The sequence below is a fragment of the Eublepharis macularius genome, chromosome 15 (genome assembly GCF_028583425.1).
Source record: "Eublepharis macularius isolate TG4126 chromosome 15, MPM_Emac_v1.0, whole genome shotgun sequence".
In the NCBI taxonomy this organism is placed as follows: Eukaryota; Metazoa; Chordata; class Lepidosauria; order Squamata; family Eublepharidae; genus Eublepharis; species Eublepharis macularius.
In genome coordinates, this window is record NC_072804.1 from 36,162,164 (window position 1) to 36,186,572 (window position 24,409).

General features: G+C 49.0%; 1 protein-coding gene across 1 annotated transcript in view; it reads right to left on the minus strand.

Moving 5' to 3' along the window:
* Positions 1–6,618: 6,618 nt before the first annotated feature.
* Positions 6,619–24,409, minus strand: part of ADGRB2 (adhesion G protein-coupled receptor B2) — a 114,577-nt gene continuing 96,786 nt past the window's right edge. The window contains exons 25-33 of the mRNA XM_054999374.1: positions 20,267–20,438; positions 17,941–18,036; positions 17,121–17,160; positions 15,640–15,806; positions 15,142–15,597; positions 11,405–11,440; positions 9,486–9,590; positions 8,187–8,240; positions 6,619–6,820 (exon numbers count right to left, since the gene is read on the minus strand). Coding sequence (XP_054855349.1) covers positions 6,638–6,820; positions 8,187–8,240; positions 9,486–9,590; positions 11,405–11,440; positions 15,142–15,597; positions 15,640–15,806; positions 17,121–17,160; positions 17,941–18,036; positions 20,267–20,438 — 1,309 coding nt within the window. The 3' untranslated portion in view covers positions 6,619–6,637. The remainder of the gene's footprint in view (positions 6,821–8,186; positions 8,241–9,485; positions 9,591–11,404; positions 11,441–15,141; positions 15,598–15,639; positions 15,807–17,120; positions 17,161–17,940; positions 18,037–20,266; positions 20,439–24,409) is intronic.

Here is a 24,409-nt window from a genome sequence, read left to right on the forward strand (position 1 = left end):
GAGCTCTCCTGCACTCACCAAGGGCCGGATCAGGTCCTGCAGGGCACGATTCTTCCCCAAACAGGCCCACTGTGGGGGCAGGAGCACACGACACAGCTTAGGGTGCATGGCGTGGCAGTGGGGGGTGCACCCCAGGGGAGTGCAGCCCCTGCACCAGCCAAGTAAGTGGGCGTGGGGGGTGGAAGGCTTGGAGCAGGGGATCCCCCCACCTAGGGTTGCCAGGCCCCTTCAACCTCCCAGCAGAGGGGCTGGGGCCTGGCACTCACCTTCCGGGGTGTGTGCGCGCTCCCACAAGTGCGATGATGTCACTTCCGGGAAGTGACATCATCACATGGCGCCCCCCCCGGAGCACGCTCACGCTCTGCAGGGGCTTGGATAAGGGCCGCTGCAGTGGGTAGGAGCACTCTTGCCCTCCGCAGCGGCCCAAAATGGGCCCGATCCATGCCAAAACAGGCTTGTTTCAGGCCTGTTTTGGTGCGGATCGGGCCCGTTTTGAGCTGCTGTGGAGGGCAGGAGCACTCCTGCCCTCCACAGCAACCCAAAATGGGCCCAATTTGCGCCAAAACGTGCTTGTTTTGTGGGTATCCCTACCCCCACCCCCAGCGGTGGGATGGTAACCCTAGCTAGAAATCAAATAAATAAATAAATAAAATCAATTTCCCATTCGCAAGGTAATGTTGGGGGCAGGGGCTACATTATTGTCCAATTCAGAGAGCCTCCCTGACCTTTTGATTCACAAGCTGCTTGGCTCTGGGGAGAGGTGGTTAGAAACTGATCTGCATGCAGTTTGACTGTTCATAATAGGGACTTGGGTAGCTCAGTAGGGGTATCTATAAAGAGGTCCCCAACCCTGCTGAGCCTGTGGTCATGTCCAAAATTTTGAGAAAAGGTAGTGGGCACCACCACAAAATAGCTGTTATATCACAAAACGTTTGGCGCTTCCAACACAAGCATACTGCTATGATGGGGGAGCTATTTCTGACTGTTTACTGCAGACCCAAATGTGATGCTTCCTGTAGTCTTCCGAAGCACTGAAGAAAGCCAGGGCTGCTTTTTGCTTTGGGGAAGGAGGAAGTGGGCATGAGGAAATACATCAGCAGGTATTATGGCACATTTGGGGACCCTGTTAGGATCACTGGTCTATACCATAGACTTAAAAAGGATTAATAGAGATTACCACTCCTCAGAGAAAGAAAAGGGGAGGATGAGAAAGCATTCAGAATAGGGTTGCTATCCTCTAGGTAGAGCCTGGAGTTCTCCTGGAATTACAACTGATCTCCAGATCAGTTCCCCTGGAGGAAATGGCAGCTTCCAAGAGTGGACTCTATAGAACTGCATCAGCACTGGGTGCTCTATCCAGGCACTGTCCCCAAATCTCCAGGATTTTCCCAAGCTGGAGTTAGCAACCCTAGTTCAGGAGTTCTGAACTTTCACTGCACCTTCACCAGGCTACCCCCTCAGATTGTGCACATAACCAATGCATGTTTCTAGTGCAGATACAAACTGTGGCTTTCTAAAACAACTGCTTGGAAGCCATAACAGGGTATTCTTTGTTTCTCCCTGAGAACGAGAGGCAACCGCTAGAGTTGCCAGATCTGTATACCCTCCTGGCAGGAGTGGGAACAACCTGGTACTCACCAGGATGTCTATCCCGGTGCCAATGTGATTATATCACTTCCGGAAGGACATTATTATGCTGGCTTCAGGAGTGTTCCCACACTTCATGTGGGGACAATTCGTTGAGAATCGGCCCTTTGGGGGCCAAACTGCCCCAAGCAAAGTGCAGGAGCACTCCTGCAGCCAGTGCAATGACGTCGCTTCTGCCAGAGATGTGCTTGTGCTCTGGGTTCCTGTCAGTGGTGGGTGATCTCCAGGGGGGTCTGGAACCTCCCAATGGTCACTGGCAACAGGTAGGCAAGCAGGCAAAGCTCTGGGAGGTTGCCTGCCTCTGGCGGGCACCTGGGATCCCTAGCAACTTCCCATCTAGAACTGACTCTACAGAACTCACAACACACGTTGTAGCGTAATGGTTAAGTAGCCGGGCTCCAAATCAGCACTCTGCTAGTTCGAATTCCACTATTGCCATAAGCTCTGCAGGTGGCCTTGGGTAAGCCACGCCTCTCAGCCCCAGCTGTATTGTGGGGATAATAATAACACTGACTTTATTCACTGGTCTGAGTGAGGCACTAATTTGTCTCGAAGAGCATTATATAAGCACAGTTGTTGTTGTTGTTACTTCTTGTCCTTCATTTGTTTTCTAGAAAATGAACTCACTGGAAAATAAACACAGCCCATCACTAAACAAAGCTTTTGGGCTCCCGCTTTTCTCTCACACCAGGGCCGGATGAAGGTATCCTGTCACGACACCATCAGGCCAAAAGGCTGGTGTCAGCACACCCTGAGGTAATGCACCTGCCAGGGCCCGAGGATTCTGGGAGGGCCCACTACGCTCTCTCTCTCTCTCTCTCTCTCTCTCTCTCTCTCTCTCACACACACACACACGGCCACTCACTTGCTAGAACTCTGCCATCCCTGCTTCCAGATTATTGTATTGCTACTGCCACTGAGGGAAGGGCTGCAGCAGGTGGCTGTGAGGATTGGTGGTGGGATGTTTCTCAAGTGGGCAGGGGAAAGACACCCAGGAAGAGGAAGACATCTGGATGGGTAGGAAAGGAGGGCGAGGGCCTGGTGTGAACAGAGGAGAGGAGGGGGGCCCTGGGAACTCTTTGTCAAGGGCCCCCCAAAACCTGGAACCAGCCTACCTGACCCATCCCCTCCTCAAAATCTGGTTTAAATTCCAACAGCCGCCCGAGACTCTGAAAAAGTCCCCCTCCCTCACCCACTCTGGGTGGAGAGCAGGATGTGTTGTTGTCCCTGTTTATCTCTTCCTTCCTCAGCACGTTGAAACAGCTGCCAGCCGAAGGACGCCCTCGGCCTGCCACAGAGCCTTATTGACAGGGCTGCTTTCCATCTGTTTGAACAAACGGTTGACTCAGGTTCTCCACATCCCGGCCCCTCCCTTGTCTTTATTGTCAAAGGCCTCCTCCCTTCCCTTCTGCCTCTGGGAGGATGCGCACACAGCACTGCAGTGTCAACCCTGCAGCACAGCTTATGTGCAATACTCAGGTTTGTGTGCATCTTCGACAACGTGGCACATGTATCACATAATGAATACCTGTGGATACTCTTCCTGCACAAACTGGCGGTACAAGGCAGCCCATCAGACCTCGAGGGAGCCAGGGTGGTGTAGTGGTTTGAGTATCAGATTAGGATCTGGGAAATTCTGGGTTCAGATCCTCACTTGGCCCCACAACTCACTAGGCAACCTTGGGCCAGTTATGTGCACAATGCTAACCACAAAGTTGTTGAAAGGATAAAATGAAGGTGGGGAGAATTAGGTAGGCAGCCCCTGAGCTCCTTGGAAGAAAGGGGGATTAAAAATGTGATAGCACAAGTCCCCATCTGCTGATTATCTGGACCCTACAAAATAGGTGAGAAGCTGAAGCAATTGGAAGATTGCCAAACGGGGCATTTCACTTGGCAAGTCACAAGTTGAGCATGTCCTGTCCTGTTGATAGTGGAGCTCAGGTCTGCAAAGCTGTGATTGTAGGAAACAACACAGCAGGGTCACAAGCCACCTGTTTGCTGCCTGCCTAGGACTGCAAAACCAGGACGGGCTACCAGGGCCCTGGCAGGCTTCTGTGAATGGCAGCGAGGCTGAGCCTGGGCTACGAGTGTCACCAGTTGTGCAGTAAGGGCCCTGTGGAGCACTGAAGTCACACATCCTGCCCATGAGACATCTTCTCTTGCTTCTAGTTCACACTGGATTTGGAGCGTGGGGGCAAGAAGCATCCAGATTCCAGTCCAAAGCAAACATCTGGGGTCCTCTTCACGAGAGAGACTGGTGTGGTTTCATGGAAAGCCAAACAAATTTGATAAAAACTAGGGCAATGTGAGCTTCCACACCCCTCTAGACCAACAGTTCTGTGACCCAGTCCCCCATTATTATTTTTTCCCCACAGGATTCCAAGCCTTCAATGGAGCATACTGTGTGTCAAACTGCCCCTTTTCAAAGTGTGTGCAGCAAGTTATATAAGCCCCGATGGAGGCTTCCCTTCTCTCACCATCCTCAGAACAACACACCAACAACCGTATCAATTATACTTTAAGAGCAAAGTTAAGAAAAAAAGTTTGTATTGTCTGTATGTGGCTTACTAGGGCAGTCACAGTTGATTCTATAAGGCCAATTCAAAAGGCTCTGATCCTAATTCTAATTAATCTCACCCCTTGATTGGAAGGACTTTGCAATCAAGACATCAAAAAATATCCTTAGTGGTTAATAATTTCTAGATAGAAGCTGGCTGAACAGCAGTGAGAAGGGGCCTGGGAAAACGTTACGACCTGTTTACAGAAATGGAAAAAGATCACCAGAACATCTGTTATTCAGTCGCATTATAGCCGTGGATGCAGTATGGCCCGCTTCTGCCGAAATCTTTGGCATTGGAAAAAAGACTGAGACAGTTCACTTTTATACCCAAAGCAACTATCATGACCACATAATGAGCGTATTTCCTTGGCACCTGGCAACCAATTTGATTTGCTTGGGTCGAGCTGTTGGATCCCAGCAACTGATCAACGTATTTGTGGCTAGTGCTTGGAGGTGACCTGATGGTGGCGGAACAATAAATTCCTGCCCTTCGAAGCAGGAGGAGACAGATTCCATCCCCTTCCCCCAATAGAAAGTCTCTGCCGTTTCTAGAAAACAGGGTTCAATTTCCACACGAGAGGGACTTACCATTTGTTTTCATAAGGGACTGGTAGATCCCCTGCAACAACTTTGCAGACCCCCATGGTTGCCCTAGGTTGTCACTAAATGTTTCATCTAAAATTAAAAAAAATGTTTGTTTGGAGGTTTTTCTTCAAGCAAAGACAATTTTGAGGGTAATCTTTTGGTAAGGCTTGACATTTCCCAGCAAGGTTTCACAGGCATTCAGAGGACTGCAATTTGCAAGACTTGGAATATCTAATGTCAGGCCATGCCCTGGCAGATGTTGTCCTTCAAGGTTTCCCACCCAGGTATGTCTGAAATAATTTTTTTGCGAACGTGGCTCAGTAGCAATGTCAAGCATGAGGATGCAATTGGATTTAGGTGCCTGTAAAGTTGATTAGCACATCTGTCAAAATCTGTCCTTTGCTTTGCTCTCTGGGAATACCAACCTGTTCTGATTCTCTAGCTGTAAGGCACGGAGGCAGCATCGGGGCTGTGCGTCATTCTAGAAACTGACCTAACACACTTGAGAGAAATGTCAGTCTGCCCTCCTTGGTGGTGGAAAGTGCTGTCAAGTTGCAGATGACTTAGGGCACCTCCATAGGGTTTTCAAGACAAGTGATGTTGGGAGGTGGCTTGCCTTTGCATGTTTCTGTGTAGCAACTCTGGTCTTCTTTGGTGGTCTCCCTTCCAAAGAACATTCCCCTTCCAGATTTCAGCAGGGCGGACCCTGCTGAAATCTGACAAGGTCAGGCTATTCCTGGGCTATCCTTGTCAGCTGCCCTTTTGAGAAATTTGTTAATAGGAATCAACGCTCTCTTAACTTCCCTCTACACTCCTATAGTTATTTCAGCTGAACCAGAGGACTGATGTGTAAACCCAACCAGAAATCTTATCAAATTCCATTCAGGTTTTTAAAAAACGTTACATATATTTCAGCCGAAAGAACCCCGCCCCCCCATATTTGCCTCCAATTCTGCTTTAGACTCAGACACTGGTGCTCGATATGAAATCTCCCATCTCCTTTTCCACCAAGGAGGCCAATGATGATGATGTGACTTCGTCCAAAGGTCAGTAAAACTGAGAACCGAGCAGCAGCAAAGATTCACAGAGTGAATTTTTATTTCCAACAAACACAGCGCCCGCCCAGCCTGGGAAGGGGTGTAGGGAGGAAGACATGGGAGGGGTGTGTTTCAAGGAAACAGATCCAGCCTCATGTGGAATGGGGCAGAAAAGGTGCGGGGGTCTTCTCCCCTACTGTCCCGGCTGGAAGATCTGGAGGTGGAGGAAGAACGGTGTTATGGGAAATGTCTTGAAAGGGAGACGTGGGGCGGCGACTTCGATCCCAGACTGCTGGCCATGCACACAGTGCATGGCGTGAAGAAAGACCCAGATAGAAAAGAGTTCAGATCGGCTCTTCCCACCCCAACCCCCCAGAGAGGGGAAAGCCCCTGCTCCGGCTAAATCCTGTGGGTGGGAGACTGGAGAGCCGTCAGCGTGTGATTGTGTGCGCGCTTTTGTGTCCTGGTGGTGAGTCACTGAAAGGAACAGGACAGCAGAAGGGGGAAGGGGGGGAAAGCCAGCACCTCTTATCACTTCCGGGGATGGGACAGGTGCATGTGAGGTGTGAGTGGCCGCATCTGTGTGACAGTTGGGGGGGGGGCACATCTTCTGCTGTCTCTCCCTGCTCCCCTCCCCCAAGGAGCGGCTAAAGGGGTGTCCAAAAATGCCCGATAAAACCACCGGAAGGGGAAGGAACTGTCCTTGCTGATTTGGTCTCCTCCTTTTCCAAGGTGTGAAAATATATATATATTTATATTTATAATATATATATATTTATAGGTGGCTAAATCCCAGAGCCCACGAGGCTCACACTTCTGTCTGGAAGTCTCCCTCGGATAGATCCAGGCTCATACAATGTTTTTCCCAGTCAGCAGCAGAATGGAGCTCCAGTTTCTCTCGGTGCTTGGAGGGCAAGGAGCTCAGCGTCATGGCCTTGAAGGTGCTCCAAGACTTTTGCTTCTGCTGCCGGCTGTCTGGGCTGGCTGCCTCCTGCTGGGGAACAAGAGATGAGGTTACTGATTTGAGTTAGAAAGAAAACAAAATGGCAAGAAACAGAGTCCCCCTCCTCCCATCTGGCGTTCTCCTCTCTGCCTGCCTAATGCCTTGTCATTCCCTACCAGCACTGGCGGCTGCTAATTATGATGGTGGGACAGGAGGTTAAGTTGAACTACACATGGGGGCAACTTGACACAGGGCTTCCATTTCAGTGGCAGCCACACCTCCTTTCCAATCTGCAATTTCCCACTTAAGAGAGATAACGCCCCTTCGTTTCTCCCGATCTGTGAGTGAGATTCAAGTCTTGCTCTGCACCCTGTGGTAATTCTGCTCCCCCTTCTCAGGGCATGTGTGGTGATGGAAATTATTCGATGCATAATGAAGGAAATGATGCACAGGTCATGGGGGCAACTTGACACAGGGCTTCCATTTCAGTGGCAACCACACCTCCTTTCTAATCTGCAATTTTCCACTTAAGAGAAATAACGCCCCCTTGGTTTCTCCCGACCTGTGAGTGAGATTCAAGTCTTGCTCTGCACCCTGTGGTAATTCTGCTCCCCCTTCTCAGGGCATGTGTGGTGATGGAAATTATTTGATGCATAATGAAGGAAATGATGCACAGGTCACACAGGGCTGGCACCAACATACTCTGAGGTGGGGCAGCTGCTAGGGCTGAGAGCCTCTGGTAAGCCCACTGACGTGCTGACCCCCTCCCAGTTGCTAGTGCTCCACTCCCCATGGTTCCAGATGCATGTGCTGCCCACTGCACCAGGACAACAGCTACAGTCAGCTGTGAATACAGGTGGTGGGTGGGCTCGTGAGCCCAGGGGAGGGACACACAGGCAGCTGGAAGGCAAGCAGGTGGGTGGGTGGGAGGGAAGAAAGGTATCAGCAGGGGGTGTTGTGGTAGGCAGAAGAGGAGAGGGGGCCCGGGGAACTCTCTGTCCAGGGACCTCTAAAACCTGGAACTGACACTGCAGTTTAGAAATGACACTGTATTGTTTAGAAATGACAAAGGATGCAATTAACTGTGGGATTTGTCCTAGGAAATCTGAAAAAAGACCAACTGCACCAAAAACTGGGGAGTTTGCCCAGCAATCTGCATGTCTGGAATGACTATGGCAACCGTAGCAAGGCTGATGGGCAGTCCTTAATCTGTGAGCGAGACACACATTCTGCAATGGAACCCTTTGCCAAGGCTTTCCCGAGGTCATATACGTGGAGGCTAGTTTTAGACTGGACATTTTTTCAACATTCTTGGCACCTTCCTTCCTTATTGTATCAGTTGCTCACTAAGTAGATGAATGGCAAACCTCCCTCCCAAGCTGCATCTCTTCTCTGACTCTGAATGGCTACTTACACTGGCCACATTCTTTTCCCCGCTCCCCGAAGAGATGCTCCACCGCTTCTCTCTCTGTGTGACAAAAGGAGCAATTAGTCCCCTAGCGATGCAACACCCCCACCATCCAGCCCAACTTGAACAGAACATTTTTTGGTGCAGAATCTGAACCCCTAGTCCAAACGGCAAAGAGAACTCCGCCTGACCCGGATATGATTTCAGCGTACCACAGACTGCTGAAAATGGTCATGTTCTTCGTAATTGTTGAAGCTTCCATAACATCTTTAAGAGCAGCCCCACATACAACACATTACAGTTGTCTAGTATGAATGTTAACAAGGCAACCATGGCGTCTGCATTACCACTTCCCTGCAATTTCCATTTTACCAGTCTACATTACTGATGTGCCTATTAGCACTGATGAAACTGAGAAGAAAAAAAACTTTATTTACTTTGTTTTCTTGTTTAGTTATATTGTTGTTCAATAACAATTTTCAAAGTTGTGGACTGCACAAAACAGACACAGTTGATGTGATCATACAACGCCATCAAGATTCTTTTTGGTGCAGTGTTTTACTGATATGGATATACTCCATATCAGTGCATTGGTAAGACACCAGAAAAAAAGAGCTTTAATACAACCGTAGGCATTATCAGATCAAGCTTTCCTTATTTATCCATGTTTTATCCATGTACATAAGTGAACATGCCCATCGGACTGACACCACTGCAAAAGAAATTTGATGCAAAAATGGTGTATGATTATATGAGAGCCAGTTTGGTGCAGTGGTTAAGAGTGCAGGACTCTAATCTGGAGAACTGGGTTTGATTCCCCATTCCTCCGCTTGAAGCCAGCTGGGTGACCTTGGGTCAGTCACAGCTGTCTCAGCCCCATCCACTTCACAGGGTGTTTGTTGTTGTGGGAATAACAACATACTTTGTAAACTGCTCCGAGTGGGTGTTAAGTCATCCTGAAGGGCAGTATATAAATCAAATGTTATTATTATTACATCATAACTGCTTGTGCTTTGGAAATGGGAAGAGAAGGAGGTGGGGGTGAGTAATGGGTTGAAAGCTATGGCAAATAGCACATGTACTTTTTGGAAGGAAAAAACCCAAAATGCTAGCGATGCCCCATGCAACAGTTCCACTTAAAAAAAAAAAAGTCAGACTATTTGGAACCCATACATTTGATGAGAAATCCGTAAGCATTCCTACTCCAAACAGGAGCATGGGTCAAATGCTGGCTCAAATCATCACTGTGGTTATGTGTTTATTGAATGGGGATTTTGATGTTTTCTATTTTTTTGCCATCCTTACCTTTGAGGCGTTGGTTGCTGGTGCCCGATACCGGTCCAATGTGTGAAACTTCTGGTTCAACTCATGGTAAAGTTCAGAGTGGCGTTTTCTTGTGTGCATAACCTTCTGTAGAAGCAGCAGTGGTGGGGAGACAAGACCGGTCAGTTTACCTTACTTAGACACAGCCACCTTGTCTCAAACAACTCCCCCCAAAAACCTACCTATGCAACTGTACTCGTTTAAAAATCAGTGGTGAAAATACAAACTAAGAGCCAGGACCTCCCCCCCGCCCCACACACACACATCCCACCCAGTTCAAATGTCGCCCAACCATGGAGTTCCCTAAGTGACCCTAAGAAAGCGCCTCAGTTTCCCCATATGATTAGTATGGGTAACGACGACAACCAGTCTTACAGAACTGTTGTGAAGATGACTCATTCCAGAAAAATAATTACACAAATACTAATTACTTTTTTTTTATCCTAATCACCGGTTGCCACAAGCGAAAAGCAGTTAAGATGGAGAGCGTGACGCAAAACCCCGCTATAAAGTCTTTGGAAGAAAAATTTAATTAAGGTGCAAAATGCCTGGGACTGGGGCCTTGGGCAAGACTTGTGAGGAGGGATAGCTCAACTTTCGAGAGTGTTGACCGCGGTCCTAATAGCAGCCTTATTTCTTGCAGCCTTCCAGCCCATCATACCTCTAGATCACACAGGATTTTGCAGGTTCTGAAGCATGCCAAAAAGTGGGCCAAACCTGTCAGCAGGGATCAACAGTGGGATGTGGGTGCACACCAGGGCACTGATTCCTTTACTGTACCAACCATCACTACGCTTGAAAAATGAATGGCTTTTCCTGTCATTTACTGGATGGTGGACAAGGCCTGCATCTCCCTCCTTTCCTCAGCAGAGTCTCCGAATGACAGGAGATTTCGTCAGATCAACATTTATGGGCTGATACCAGCAGACAATGAGCCTCCGCGGCCTGCTGGAACTACACCCCCTATCAAATCTCTCCTGATAACTGCGAGGATATTATCTCTTCCCCTCTATAAACCCAGCTAAAATACTCCCATCTCCGGCTCCAGCATTTTAATCAACTGCTAACACTCTTTATTGTCCGTTATAAAACTTGGGAGCCTGTTTCATCAGATTATGCTTAAATCAGAGCCAGGAAAGTGGCTTGGGAGAGGAAATAAACTAAAAAAATGAACATTAGTTCAGAAGCAAGGGAGAAAGCTCCCTCTCCCACGCTGGCATGTCTCCCCAGAGCTGAGATGCCAGCCAGGTTTCTGACAGAGAGACAGGTATAGAAACGTTCTCCATCATCTCTTCGCAGCCTCCCAAGGCTCTAGAATTGGTCACATTGTGCTTAGCCTAATGCCGCCTCAGTGGAGAGACAGCCCTGTGGCACACCTGGCGTGCCTGCAGCCACCAGGGGCTCCTTTTCAATTGTCCCTGGCTGTGAGGTGACTTTTACCAGAGCTATCTGGACCTGAGGAAAAGCCACGTGGGCATATATCAGCATGTATGTGTATAACTTATCCCACCACATGACCGGGTGACAGAGTTAACTGGTATCCCCAAGTGGTTGCAGAGAGACAGTGATTTACAAGAGACCTCTGTGTTTGGCTGCTTTGGGGACGTATCCACATGGCAAACATATATTGAATTCATATCAGTTTCACTGGCTTGTCCCAAAGAATCCTGGGGATTGTAGTTTGCTGAGGCTGTGGTTAGAAATCCCTAGAACTACAGTTCCCAGAGCCTCCTGAACAGAATGGCTATTAAACCCAATTTATGTCAAGGCAAATCAATCTCTTGCTGGCAGGCACCTGAGAAGACAGCAAGGGGCAGCAAAATGGTCACAGAGGGAGGTCACTGCTTTACCACGAGGAGGCCTGGGGAGGGAGACCACAGAGGAAGGTAGGGGGGACCTACCTCAAAATCCAGGTCGGAATACCGTAGCCTTTTCCTCTGGAGGAGAGGGGGCACAAGTTAGACATACCACAAAAACATACACACAAAGAAGCAAAAAAAAAAAAGTCCTTTACTAGTATGTCCAGCAATTAAAAGCGAAAGAGAGAAAGAGTTTGGAGGCTGTGCACCAGGGACAAGGAAACCCAAGAAGTGTGGATGGAAAAGGCATAATGGGATTCCTGCCAGTGAAAAGAAGGGCACTCTTGGCACAGTCAGGGGGCAGCAGGTTCCAGCCCCAGTGCAGTGTGACTGATATGTCCAGTGATAATGGGCACCCTGTGCCAAGCGAATAGGGCTTGCCCCGTCTCTGACCTGGCCCTGCCAATCAGATGGTGTCTTTCAGGCATAACCAGCAAGTGAGGGCCACATGGGAGACAGGAAGCCATTATGGATATGGCTGGAGAGGATCAGGATCAGGTTTAGGGGAGCTGGCATTCAACCTGAAGAGGCTCTTAGCAGGGGAGCTTTTTCAGGTCCTCCATCCGCACTTAAGGGAAACCCAGAGGCCCAGGATTGATTTCGGTGGTGCAGGGATCAGAACATGATCTAGGATGCATGACCCCCCTTCCCCCTCACTCTTGGCCTCTCATCAGTATGCATCCCTCTGCTCTCTTGCATGCTCATCCCCTATTTTTAACACTCCCCCCCCCACATGAGCAATCGAGTGCAACTTCTCTTGAGGCTTCAGCTCAATGCCACGTGTACCCCCTTGCCATCTCCTGTGTGCTAAAACCAAGCAGTGGACTAACTGGAGGTTGTTCCCACAGCAGGGCTTTGTCCAAGCAACTTTTTTCTCTTTGAAAATCTAGTATTTAGGGTGGGAATCAAGTCTTTGTCCCTCCGGACACAGTGCCAAGTAGGGATATCATTCAGCAAAGGGGAGGGGCAGGAAAGATAAGGCTGGCCCAATGCCACATGCAGCTGAGCAGCATACCCCCCCCCCTCAAATTCTTGCTTTGGGCTCAGGCAGGGGATTGATTCGCTTTTTGGAAAGTAGAAAACAGTCCTGCTATAGAACGGGGAAAGTGGTAATTTTTTTTGCTTGTTCCTAGCATTCTGAGGGTGCTACTTGATATCAGCCAGCCATCTTTTGCCCACATGGAGCCCATGTTGCCTGAGAGATCCCATCCTCCCCTCTTTATTTTTTAACATCTGGCCTGATAAAGAATTCTAAAGCACACTGCGTTGTGCTGGTCTGCCTAATTTTAATTAAAACTACTACAATATAGTTTTTGTTTGTGGATTTGCTTTGGGCCAGTGCAGCTAACTACACTGTCTCCCCACCCTCTAACCAATTCCAACCCTGCTTGCATGCACCTCTTTCTTCTACAGGTGCAGCTACACTACAGACTTAAAATGGGTTTAACAATCACTCAGCCCTGGGAATTCTGGGAACTGTAGTTCTACACACAGGCGCTAGGGATCTCTAACAGAGCATCCATAGCACCTTCTTCAAATGACCATTCAAAGGATTAGTTGGAGACAATCCATGACTGTTATGATAATATTATACTGGTAAACAAGTAGCACAGCTAAACCCAGTTTTTGATAGACCCACTACCTGTTCTAGGAACTCATGCTCTCCATGATTTTCATGAAATCCATATTCATACTAGGGACGCTTGAACATCTGCTGATTCAGCTCACATCCTGTTCACCAGTGGTGATCAAGCAGCCAGTTAATCAACAGGCTATTCAGCTGTTTGCAACCTGTTCACTGGAGGGATCAGCTGGGAGTCAACTTCTGATCTCCTGCTGGGGAAATTTTGTTCTGTAGCCAACAAGGTTTTTAAAGGGAGGAGGAATCAAAGCCACTTCCTAGCTGATCAGTTGGTGGTTGGGGTCTTCTCCCACCCTGGAAACTTAGCTGCCTTCGAGACTTGCTGACATCCAGCAAATTTAGCATAGGTGAGGAGTGATCAGCAACACAAGCTGATTTTCCTTCCCTTCTCCCTACCTAAAGCTGTTGTTTTGGGCTGAACAGAAGAGAAAACAAGCACTTTCTCTCTCCATTTTGCACTGAGGAGCTTAGCAGCAAGGATTCTGTTGCTCCCTCCCCCCAGCTTGGAAAGGTGGGGGAGAGAAACGATCCCCTTTGCAAAGAGAGCTGATCAATTCTGATCTCCAACTTCTTTGTGCAGTATTTTTTCCTGGGAGCAGGGTGGATCAGAACCCGACTCCCAGGTGATTTCCTATCAGCTGTGAGTCAGTCTCTGATTTTCCCTGAATCTCTCCTACACCACAACAAGGCTAGGACACAGGGAACTGCTTGGAGATCAAACCCTGACTCCCAGCTGATTTCCAATAAGCAATTCTGAAAACCTGTTCAAGTTGCTTGATGCAAGCAGAACATATATTTGATTGGCCTGCAGTCCAATTGAGTATGTTGAGCAGGGTAAATTCCACTGTCCAACAGATTTGCAGTGACATTCACAGCGCTGGCATTGACATTGCAGTAACATTCACAGCATCCCTAATTCATACTTGAAACAGCAACCTGATTTTTAATACCTGCACATTGGCATACTCTTTTATGGCTTTACCTATACAGACCCAGAATTTTGCACCCTTTCCCCACCCAGTGCATGTGAAATGTACACAGAGGGTTGTGATCCACTACTGAAAAAATGTGCATTTATAGGCAAAAAGCCAAACTACACCATCAGCTAAATCACAAATTGAAACTTCCTTCGATTCCTCGGTGTAAACGGAGGTTGCACACAAAAAACCAGTAGATCAGGGAGAATTGACTCTGCATGGTGCTAGAAAAGAATTTTTAAATGGAAAATTATTCAAATGAAATTATGCAAATATAATGGCCCCCTCCTCTTGCAGTCTGAAGTATCGCAATCTGCAAAGAACTGAAATGCACAACTCTACAGCTTGGCTCTTTCACAGACAGACTTGTGCTCGTAGCAGTGAATGCCTTGCCCTAACTACATATGCATCAGCTTGGGAGGAAGGAACCAGAAGTGGGTGATGTGCTCAAAAGAAGCGCACACAGCTGCAGCCTGTCTTTAGGCATATCACTGACTTCAACGGGGCTTTCTTCCATATAACTGTGAACAATGCTCTGACTTTCATCCACCCCCTTGTAGACTTGGGAGAGAAAAAAGGAAGAGAAACAGCCAGTCCGCTGCCCACCTCCCTGTACCATCTGGTTCTTCTTAGCTCTTGCATCTGTCTTGGCTCTGGTGGCAGCTGCTCTCAAGGTGGTTACTGCCATGAATGAACAGCAAATGGGGAGGAACTGATAGGGTGGAGGGTACAGGGGTGGCTTCTTGTTCTTTCCAGAGCCATCCTAGCAAGTGTTAAGGTCATGATCCCTATGCACAGTGACACAGGAGTAAAGCTCACTAACTCCAGTGGGATCGTCTTCCAAATAAACATGCTAAGGATCAGGTTGTAACTCTATCCTTTCTTTATATGGAATGGTTACCAGCCAATGTTTTGGCGGGTAGGTAGGTAATACTGATACATCTTCTCGTATGTACATATAGAGCCATTTTGTAGACTAAAAGCTGTTTCAGATGTAACTCTTTTATATCTGCAGGCTCTTCAGGCCACCTTTGTGTGCATGCTTGCTTACATAACCAAACATGGGAACCTGGAGCTCAGGGGTACTTATGCCAAAGATAAACTCCCATATACACCATCAGATGGGTTGACACCCTGTGCCTGTGTACTATGGCTCTTACCTCCAGGGAGCCCACTTTCATGGTGGAACCTGGCACGGTGCGTGGCATAGTGCGGCTGCGTTCCGACACCTCCGAGGCCAAGATTTGCCTCACTGTAGGTTGCTGCTTGAACTGGAGGCCGTACGGGTGCTTGATCGTCCCATAGGGTTGGTTCAAGTTCACGTTGATGTGGTCTACTGAGGCAAAGGAAGGGTAGGCCTCAGCCTCCATCATATGACGGACCTTGGTCAGGCCTGGCGCTTCGTCCAGTTTGATGTTGAGTTTGCCCTCCTCCCTGGTGAAGGGCTTAAGGCTCACTGTCCGTCGTGGCAGCACCATGTAGTTGCTCTCCACGGCTGCCTCTTGAGGCCGTAGCCACCCATAGTCCAGTTGCCGCAGGTTGCTATCGCCGCACATGTAGACAGGCCCCCGTGTGGCATCCAAGTTGACGTCCTTCTTGCTGGGCGGGTCATTAAGCTCGTTGAGACCCTTGACCACGTTGTGCGTCATTTTGGGCACCTGGACCAGGATCGAGGTGGGCGGGATATTCCCAGGGAGAGTGGAGAAGCCCAAGCCACCCTCGGAGCTGGAGTTGAGCTTAGGATCCTCGTCCCCGTCCAGGGAGATACGTGACAAGGTGCTCGTGATGGTGGCCGGGTTGCACGTGTTAACCTCTTTGAAGAGGACTTGGGAGGGAAAAGGGCAGTCAAATAGAACATGTCTTAACACTTCTCAAACTAACTAAGGGGTATCTGTGATCTAAAGGAAGTCTCCCACCCTGCAGGAACTGGGGGGGGGGCAGGAAAGGAGGAAGAGTCTCTTAAGTAGGGATCTATGCTAGTCTTTCAGACTTATGATGGGGGTCCCACCTATATACAGAGAAAACAAAGCTAGCTTGGTTGTGAACCTGATGACCCACAGAGGAGTGAAGGGTGGGAGTGATCTACCTGGGAGCCGTTTGGATACTCTGTACCTGCAAAGCTGGATGCCCCTTGTGATTTTCAGGGTACTGAAACCGAAAGATGGGTGCCAAGGGAGAGGGAGCATAACTCAAGGGCAGAACACCACCCTTGAATGCAAAAGGCCCCAGGTTCAATCTGTGGCATGTCCAAAGGATAATTAAAGTGTGGGATTCGTTGCCAGTGGATGTCTTTCGATACCATGGGCACAGATGGATTTACAGGGAAATTAGATACACGAAGGTCTGGTCCATCACCAGGAACCATGGTGAGTAAAGGGAACCTCCACATCCAGAGGCTTTAAAACTCTGCACAAAGGCAACATCTGAGGAGGACCTTGACTTCAGTTCTGTTTGTTTGCCCTCCAGGGCCACGGTTTCGTTCCGTGCGAAACAGGATGTTGCACTAGATGGCTGGCTGGCCCCAGGCAGCAGGGCTCTTTCTTTGATCTCAAGCAGCAGGTGATGGGAAAGATCCTCCTCAGCCTGAGACCCTATGGAGCTGCTGTCCATCACGGGAGACAATCCTGGTCGAGACGGACCAATGGCCTGACTCTGCACAAGGCAGCTTTGTCTGCAGATGTACAAGCTCCAGGGCAAACTGACTTTCTAGCAGCTAGACATGAATATAAGGTGGGTGAAGAATCGATTGCTCAATTCGCTTTCTCTCTTAAATTCCTAATGCCCAGCTTCTGATCTCCCCAAACCCAAATGGGAAACAAAAAGCTGTCTTATAAGGTAGACCTTTGGTCTATCCAGGGGGGTCTCGACGGGCAGTAGCTCTCCAGGGTCTCAGATACTTTTACAGAATCTTTTAAAGGGAGATGCTCAGGACTGAACCTGGGACCTTCAGCACACCAAGCAGATGTTCTATCACTGCCCCATCTCCAAGTTGCAAGTTCTGCTTCATCCCAGCAAAATGTAAATGCTTCTCCCTGTTGGACTCTACGCCTGATCCGCTTCGTGTTTTGAAAGGCCATGGTCCTTGAACCCTCCTCGGCCACCCCAAGTGAGCGTCAGGAACAGAGGGAGAGGGCCTCACCTGTCTGACATGCCAGGTCAACATCCTTTTCAAAATCTGTCTATAAAAACACAGAAAGAGGGGGAGAAAGGAAGAGAGAGAGAGAGAAAGAGAAAGAGAAGAAGAGACAGAGAGAAAGGGGGAGTGGAGAAATGAATGCATCGCGGGTAGCACAAAGAGGTTCAACTATGTTGCTCCAGCTGTCTTCAGACCTTGCATGGAGAGAAGCACAGTGTTGGAGGAAAGTGCTTTTTAAACCATGGCACTACCTTGGATACCAAAGACAGGCAGAAACAGGGCATGCATAACGGGCTTGATCTTCCAAACCAGGGTGGCATTAGCAGCCTTGAAAACGGGCATAGGCAAGGCATGATGCATGCCCTGACACATGCAAGGTGGTTGCACCCACTTCCAAAATGGAAGGGCCACCATCTTGACATGGACAGAGCCCCCATCTTACACACAGTGAAAGCTGTCAAGCACATTTACTGGAGTGGAGGCTAAGAGGATGAGCTGGAAAGTCTCAGCAGCCCTGAACTTGCCAGGCAGAGCCTTAGGGCAAGCCACCATCTCCATCCCAGCCTTCTTTCTCCAGTAATGATCATTAAGATAAGGCACACGAGTGTGTAGGGAGAGCTTGTTACATTCACGCTCAGTAATGTTCAAGACAGCAATGGCTGCGGACCAGATGGTCACTCAAATATCTCATTGACCACATCAAGTGACCTGCACTGGGAGAATCAAGCTCCACATTTGCCCCAGGCAAGTTTTCTTCCGGCACATGGTGCCGGTCCCAACCACCCACCACCCACGCCTTGGCATGGGCCCCGCACTCACTCACCATGATCTGGACTTGCCCGTTCTTGCAGGAGTCAGGAGAGTTTTCATTCTCGTCACTCTTGCACACTCCAATCTGGCACTTTACCACGTCCTGCACCTGAGAGAGGAGAGGTAATCTTCCAGCCACCGGGTTGCAGACTGCAACGTTCCAGCTCTTACCCTTGCCGAACGATTTCCTCCACCACCTCACTCCCAACCTTGAGATCCATCCCTGTATGCCGGAGAGATCTTTGCCAGGGGGTGACTTGCGAGTGCTGCTGACTCAAGTGCATCCACAGGCAGAGCATTGGATGGGAAGGGACGTCTGGGGCTTTAGGGGGCAATCAAGGGACGTGCTGGCTCTCTGTAGAGCAGGGCAATGGCAGCAGTGGGTCCCATGGCCCAATCTGAACCCCGGAGGCTTTCTGGCTGTCAACACAGTGCAGTGCTGTCCATCTAGCTTTCAGTTTTCTGTGGCGGTGGGAGGAGATCCTTGCTCACCACCCTCAATTAGATTTTTGTGAAAGGTGAATGAGAAAGAGAATTCCTTGGGGTGGGCTGGGCAGGCGCAGAAGCACAGATTGGAAGTGGGGGGGAGAGGCTCCCAGTGATTTGCTTCACTTCCTACCTCCCCTCTTGCAATAACAAATTCCCCACCGCCGTCTCTGCCATTACCTTGAGAGTATTTATGAGCAGGCATTATGCCTAGCGTCTCCCCCCACCCCCAAGACTTTTGTTTATTAGCCTGTATAAATTCTGACTGTCTCCGCTTGCCTGCCCCAAACACGAGCCTGCGGTTCTGGATGACCTTCTTAGCACCTGGACGTCAGGAATCATGTCGCTAATCTGCCCATTTCGCTGCAAGGACACAGATGCTATAAGCACCCTCTTTCTGACAGGAGAGTGAGGGATGGGGATGTGGGGGCGCAGCTGGCAGCAGCAGGCACTGCACCCGCCACTTCTGCGGTGGCTTGTGTTTTATGTTTATGGAACAGTCGTTGGACGCCCATCATGCCAAGATAAATGGGGGCATTGGAGGGGGGCTCGGGAATTCAGAGCAGAGACGGATGGAATCGGAAGGAGAAGGTTGTTTCCAGGTAGATGGAGGGAAAGGGAGCCAAGTCTCCACCCATGTTCCAGACTGGCATTAACGGGACTGATTGATTTTGGATGGGTAGCTGGTAGCTCAAGACTGTGAATGCCATTTTAGAGGGGTAGGGACAGAAAGAAGCCCCTTCCATTTCTAAGGTTAGCAAAGTAGAAAACTACATAATAGATATTTAATCTGGGGATGCCCCCTCATCCCCAAAATTCAGAGTTTCCCAAATTCTGGGTAGCAGAGACATGCAGAGAATTAAAACTGCAGACCCACTTCATAGTTCCAGCAAAAAAGAGTGGGCAGGGTGGGGGGTGGGGAGGCAGGTCCTTCAAATAGGAATTATTCCACCTGAGAGGACTTCATCCTCCGTTTTTCAGTGTAAGTCACTGATCTTGGGGTGCCTCTTGAGTGGAAGGAGGACAAGCAAAGGAATGACTCAAGCAGAGACTCAGTGGGCCTCCTCCTTATAGGCCACCCTTCTGCATCGAAGTGACTGAATGATTCAATCATTCCTGATGCAGACATAGGCAGAGCCCCCCCCCCCCAGCAGAGGCAAGGCTGGAGGAGGAGAGCATGTAGAGGCACAACAGGAAGCCTCCCCTGTGGGTGGGCATTCCATTATTTAACTAATTTACATCCTGAGACACAGAAGTTGGGAATGGCTACATTGGCTCAGTGGGAGACGCTTTGTCCTGTTGGCTTTGTTTCCTTTTAATTCATCTGGGTTTTTAAAATGCTCCCAATGTTTTCAGGCCAGCTGTCTATGTTTAAAACAGTGTCTTGGAGGTACCACAGGAACATGGGAGCTTCCGGGCTGTGCTTCTCCTGACCTGGATGGGAACCTCTGTGCCTCTCTTTCCTCTAAGCCCTTTGGGTAAGTAATTGGGGAGGGTGCCGTCTAACTTAAGAAGGGCATAAGCTGCAGTAGAGCTTGTAGTCCTAAACTTTTAAGAGTCAAACTCCCTTCCTCAGATACGTCAGGGAGTTTTGACTCTCAAAAGCTGATGCCCTGGCAAATCTCGTTGATCTTTAAGGAGCTACTGGACTCAAAACTTACTCTTCTACTGTAGACGAATGTGGCTACCCACCTGGGACTACCTCACAGGGTTGTTGTGAGGATACAGTGGAGAACAGGAAAACATTGCAAGTCATTTTGGGTCCCTATTGGGGAGAAAAGGGAGCTGGAAATGCTGGTGTAGCCCCCCGCCCCACACCTAAACTAGCCAGCTGGTAGCACACAGATGCCCACCTCTCTGCGCAGAAAACAGTGGACAGTGATGATGACGAAGCCCTGGACCGAGTTGAAGACAGCAAAGAGGACCTGGAACAGGATGGAGCGTCGATCGGTCATGGCGAGCACAGCCGACATCCAGGTGAGCGCCAGTAGGGGTAGGACCACGCAGGAGCTCCACAGCGATGCCCTAGGAGGGGGCGGGAGGGGAGAAGGTGAGAGAGAGAGAGGCGCAGAAGCCAATCACAAAGGGGCTGGAGGGGAGCTAGAGAGCGCAAAGGCCGTTCCACCCTTGCTGCTGCAGAAGGGCTGGCAAATGATAGCTGGCAACTGATGGCAGGCAATGGTTCAGTGCTGGCAAATGAGTAAAGTTCAAAAGCAAACAGGGCAAGAACAGACATCCCCAAATTGCTACAGAGATCTGCAAGCTCCACATCTCTTGGTATGGGGTTCTGTGGGGGCCTGCTATGGTGGTGAAAAAGGAAATCTACTCTGTACCTGCACAGAGGCACTACCTTCACGCTTTCATAGTAAAGGTCCGAGGTCGAAGTCCTACTTCTAGACCAGTAGGTTCTGGTGGCTTTGAATAAAGCGAGTCAAGGAAAGTCCCAGCTTCCAACCTTCTCATCAAGCCCCTTCCACTTCCTTCTGCTCCTCTCCCTTTCACTCCTTCCTTTCCCAGTAGTACATTTCCTGTAGCAGACTCTTTCATTCCCATCCTCAAATTCAGGGATGATTCTGAATTCCTCCCTGACAGGAATCCCCCCACCCCACCCCAAATAAGCTGTATTGAGCCAAGGCAGTCACAGTTAGAATGGAACTGTATTATTTTTGTCCCCTGGAGGGACAGGACTGGACAATATGCAACAGATATGCTTTGGGATACATACGGCATGTTATTTCTTAGACATTTTCTCTCCCTAATTCTGTAATCTTAGTCTTAATACTTTGTTTACTTGATGTCTTAGAGTGTTTGATCAAATTATTTTTTGTACTATGCCTTGGGTTTCAGCAAGAAAGGTGGGTTATATAAGTGAAGTAAATTCATAAATCTTTACAGGAGTAAGGAGGTGGTGTGGTATAGTGGTCAGAGTGTCGGATCTCAACCTAGGATGACTGGGTTTGAATCTTTGCTCTCCCATGGAAGATCATTATGCAAACTTGAGCTTCTCATGATCTCTCAGCCTCTCCAAATCACAGGTTGTTATGATGGTAGAGTGGAGGAAGGGAGAACCAAGCGATAAACGGCTTTGGGTCCTCATGAGAGAGAGGAGAGGGATACACCTTTTGAAGAAAAAAAAAGTGCATATCTACCAGTTCAATGCCAAACATCCTTCAAAGTCCACTTGAAGTCAATGACCAGTGCAGCTCTGCTCAGACTGCACTTTACAAAATGTGTAAAGCGCATCTAAATTATGCATCCCCATCACATCCAAATGATCAAAATTCACAGTAACTTGGAGGCGATTGTCTTCAGAGGGGTACAGAATACAATATTTGATGCAGGAAGCACGGAGAAGAATGAGCCACCCTAATGCATCGGACGCCGTCTCAGCACAGGCCTGTATCCTTTCTGAGTTGTGCACAGCATGTTGCATTGCATGATTGTTCGATGCCACGAGGTGAGGGAGGCTGATGGCACCCAAGGAGGCTGAAGAACTGGGCTGTGCATTTATGTGAGACTTTAGGTCTAGGCAAAAAGACCTGAGCTTCCCCTGCTTACCGCAACGGGAGTTCCTTGCTACTGTGCTGTCGCCATCGTTGTCATTAATTAATTAATTAACTTGATTTATACCCTGCTTTTCTGCCCAGCTTATATCGTTCTCCTCTCCTCCATTTTATCCTCGCAACCACCCTGTGAGGTGGGTTAGGCTGAGACAGTGTGCCTGGCCCAAGGTCACCCAGCGAGCTTCCAGAGCAGAGTAGGGATTCAAACCTGTCTCCCAGATCCTAGTCTGACACACTAACCTTGACACCCTTAGGGCAGGGCTCCTAAGAGCCACCTGTCTGTGGTGCTGAAGAATTGCTTCCAGATCACCGAGGGAAGTTGTGGGAAATCAAAAAGGAATTGGTTCTCTGATCTTGTACCAACCATTGGCAGGAGCCCCCCCCCCTAGCTAATATAGGTAGGTGAACCAGTCAATGTTTCTTGAGGCTATTCATTTGGAGGAGAGGGGGATTTTTTGCAGGGCTGCCTTACAATGCGTTTACCCTTTTCCCTGTTAGTTTTCCTTGCCACTGGCAAGCCTGTGGATGAAAGGCGAGACGGCTCACGTCTCCACATACAAATGAAGCAGCAATCTGGTCTTCTCATTGCTTTCTTAAAGATGAAGGATAAATACTTACAAAGACAACCAATGAGGGAGCTGTCTCTCACCTACTTCGAGTGAAGAGGAAAGGCAGGGTATAAATGTTTAAATAAATAAATTCACCCCCCAGATCCCTGACTGTAGAGAACTAGAGTGCCAGGAAGAAGGGTGCTGTCTAAGCTTTCTCCCTCCAATGTTCATTGGTCTGTGCAGGGAACTTTGGATAGGGAAACATTAACAAAGTATATCCTGAAGTGGTAGCCCTAGCAGGAGGGCTGCATCACTTCAACTGGGTCCGAACTATCAAGCCGCAGTTGTCCTTCAAACAGGCGAGAAAATGAAAGTGGAGGTGTTTTTTCTGAGAAGAAAAATGTGTCCGAGTTTCTGTTTCAATCCACAATTGTCAAAGCGGCTCCAGAGAAGACCTTTGCCCTTCCTCTCTCACAAATGCTGTCATCTGTTGGGAGATGTGGTGGGAGAAGAGTCAGAAAACTCCACTTCAGCTCCACTGCTTAACAGAATGGGCGTCGCCAATCTTTGCCTTTCCAGGTAAATAGATCAAAATGAAAACTTTTCCGGACATGATGGATTCTCTTCGTCTGTGTCTGTCCTTCTCATGCAGAGAGTGAGAGAAAGCGAGACACAAGCCGCAGCTCATGCGTGCGATTAATTAGATCTAACTATCTTTTAATTCTAATGCCTCCTCTTGCGCTACGCTTGGCTGTCAGAGGCTCATTAAAGCAAAGGCGAGGAAACCAAGAGAATGTACCCTGGATTTTAAGCAGGAAAAGATAACAGTGGCAGGAAAAGGGAAGGAAGCAAAAGAGGTGGTTGCCGATTTGCCAAGCACAGTCCAAAGGTTTGCTCCATTTAACCAGTTTGCTCATACGCAAAGCTGAGGACGCTTGTGGCAATCTGTCGATGGTCTCAATTCCAGCCCTGTGGGAAAGCGCGATCACCACTATTCAAATGAGCAAGTGCATGGAGATGCTCGAATTATCTGTACAGATGGCAGGCTCTGTGGGTGTGAACCAGGGCTAATTTTAAAAGCCGATAACAATACTCTGTTTGAAGAGGAAAAAGGAAGAGCTCCCATGGCCCCAGGGCCAGCTGGGGAAACAGGCACGTTTTCTGTCTGCTGCCCCGTTAATTTCCGTCTCAAGGTACCAACACAGCATGGCTGCTGCTGCTCTTTTCTTAAGAGCTTTTCCAGCAAAGAAGTCTTTAAATATTAGCACTCCCCTCCAAGCCACAGTCACCTTGCAACCCTGCCTGTCTCTCTGTAGCCTCCCTGGATACCACCGGCAACACTGCCGGGAGCCAAATGCTAACGGATAACAAGAGAAGGGCAGCCCGAGGGCCTGGCAAATACCGACTGTGTCCTGTGGGGTGGAGCAAGAAGCACTGTCTCCTGGTCGTAAGGAGGGAACCAGAGTGGCTGTGGATCCCACAGCGCCTTTCTAATGAAGAGCCGGGGGCGGCCCTCACAGAGAGCAAAGCCAGGTGGCAGATTTTGCGGCAAAAACAAAATGGGGACAATTCAGTCATTCGTTACCTTTCTTTGCTGAAATGCTGTTGAAACCTGCGCAACTACTTTGAGAGGTCCTTGGGGGGCAGCTGCAAAGGTGAAAACTGCCTCCACTCCCCCAAATTCAGGGGCACAGCATCCTTTTAGAATGCAACCTGAATTCTGGTGAAGGCCCAGCAGGGCCAGGAAACAATCTTCTCGTTTGGATGGCGTTTCGGTATGGTAGTAGAAACTGTTGTCAAGTCATAGCCAAGTTATGGTGACCCCTGCTGGGGTTTTCAAGGCAAGAGACGTTCAGAGGTGCCACTGCCTGCCTTTGCATGG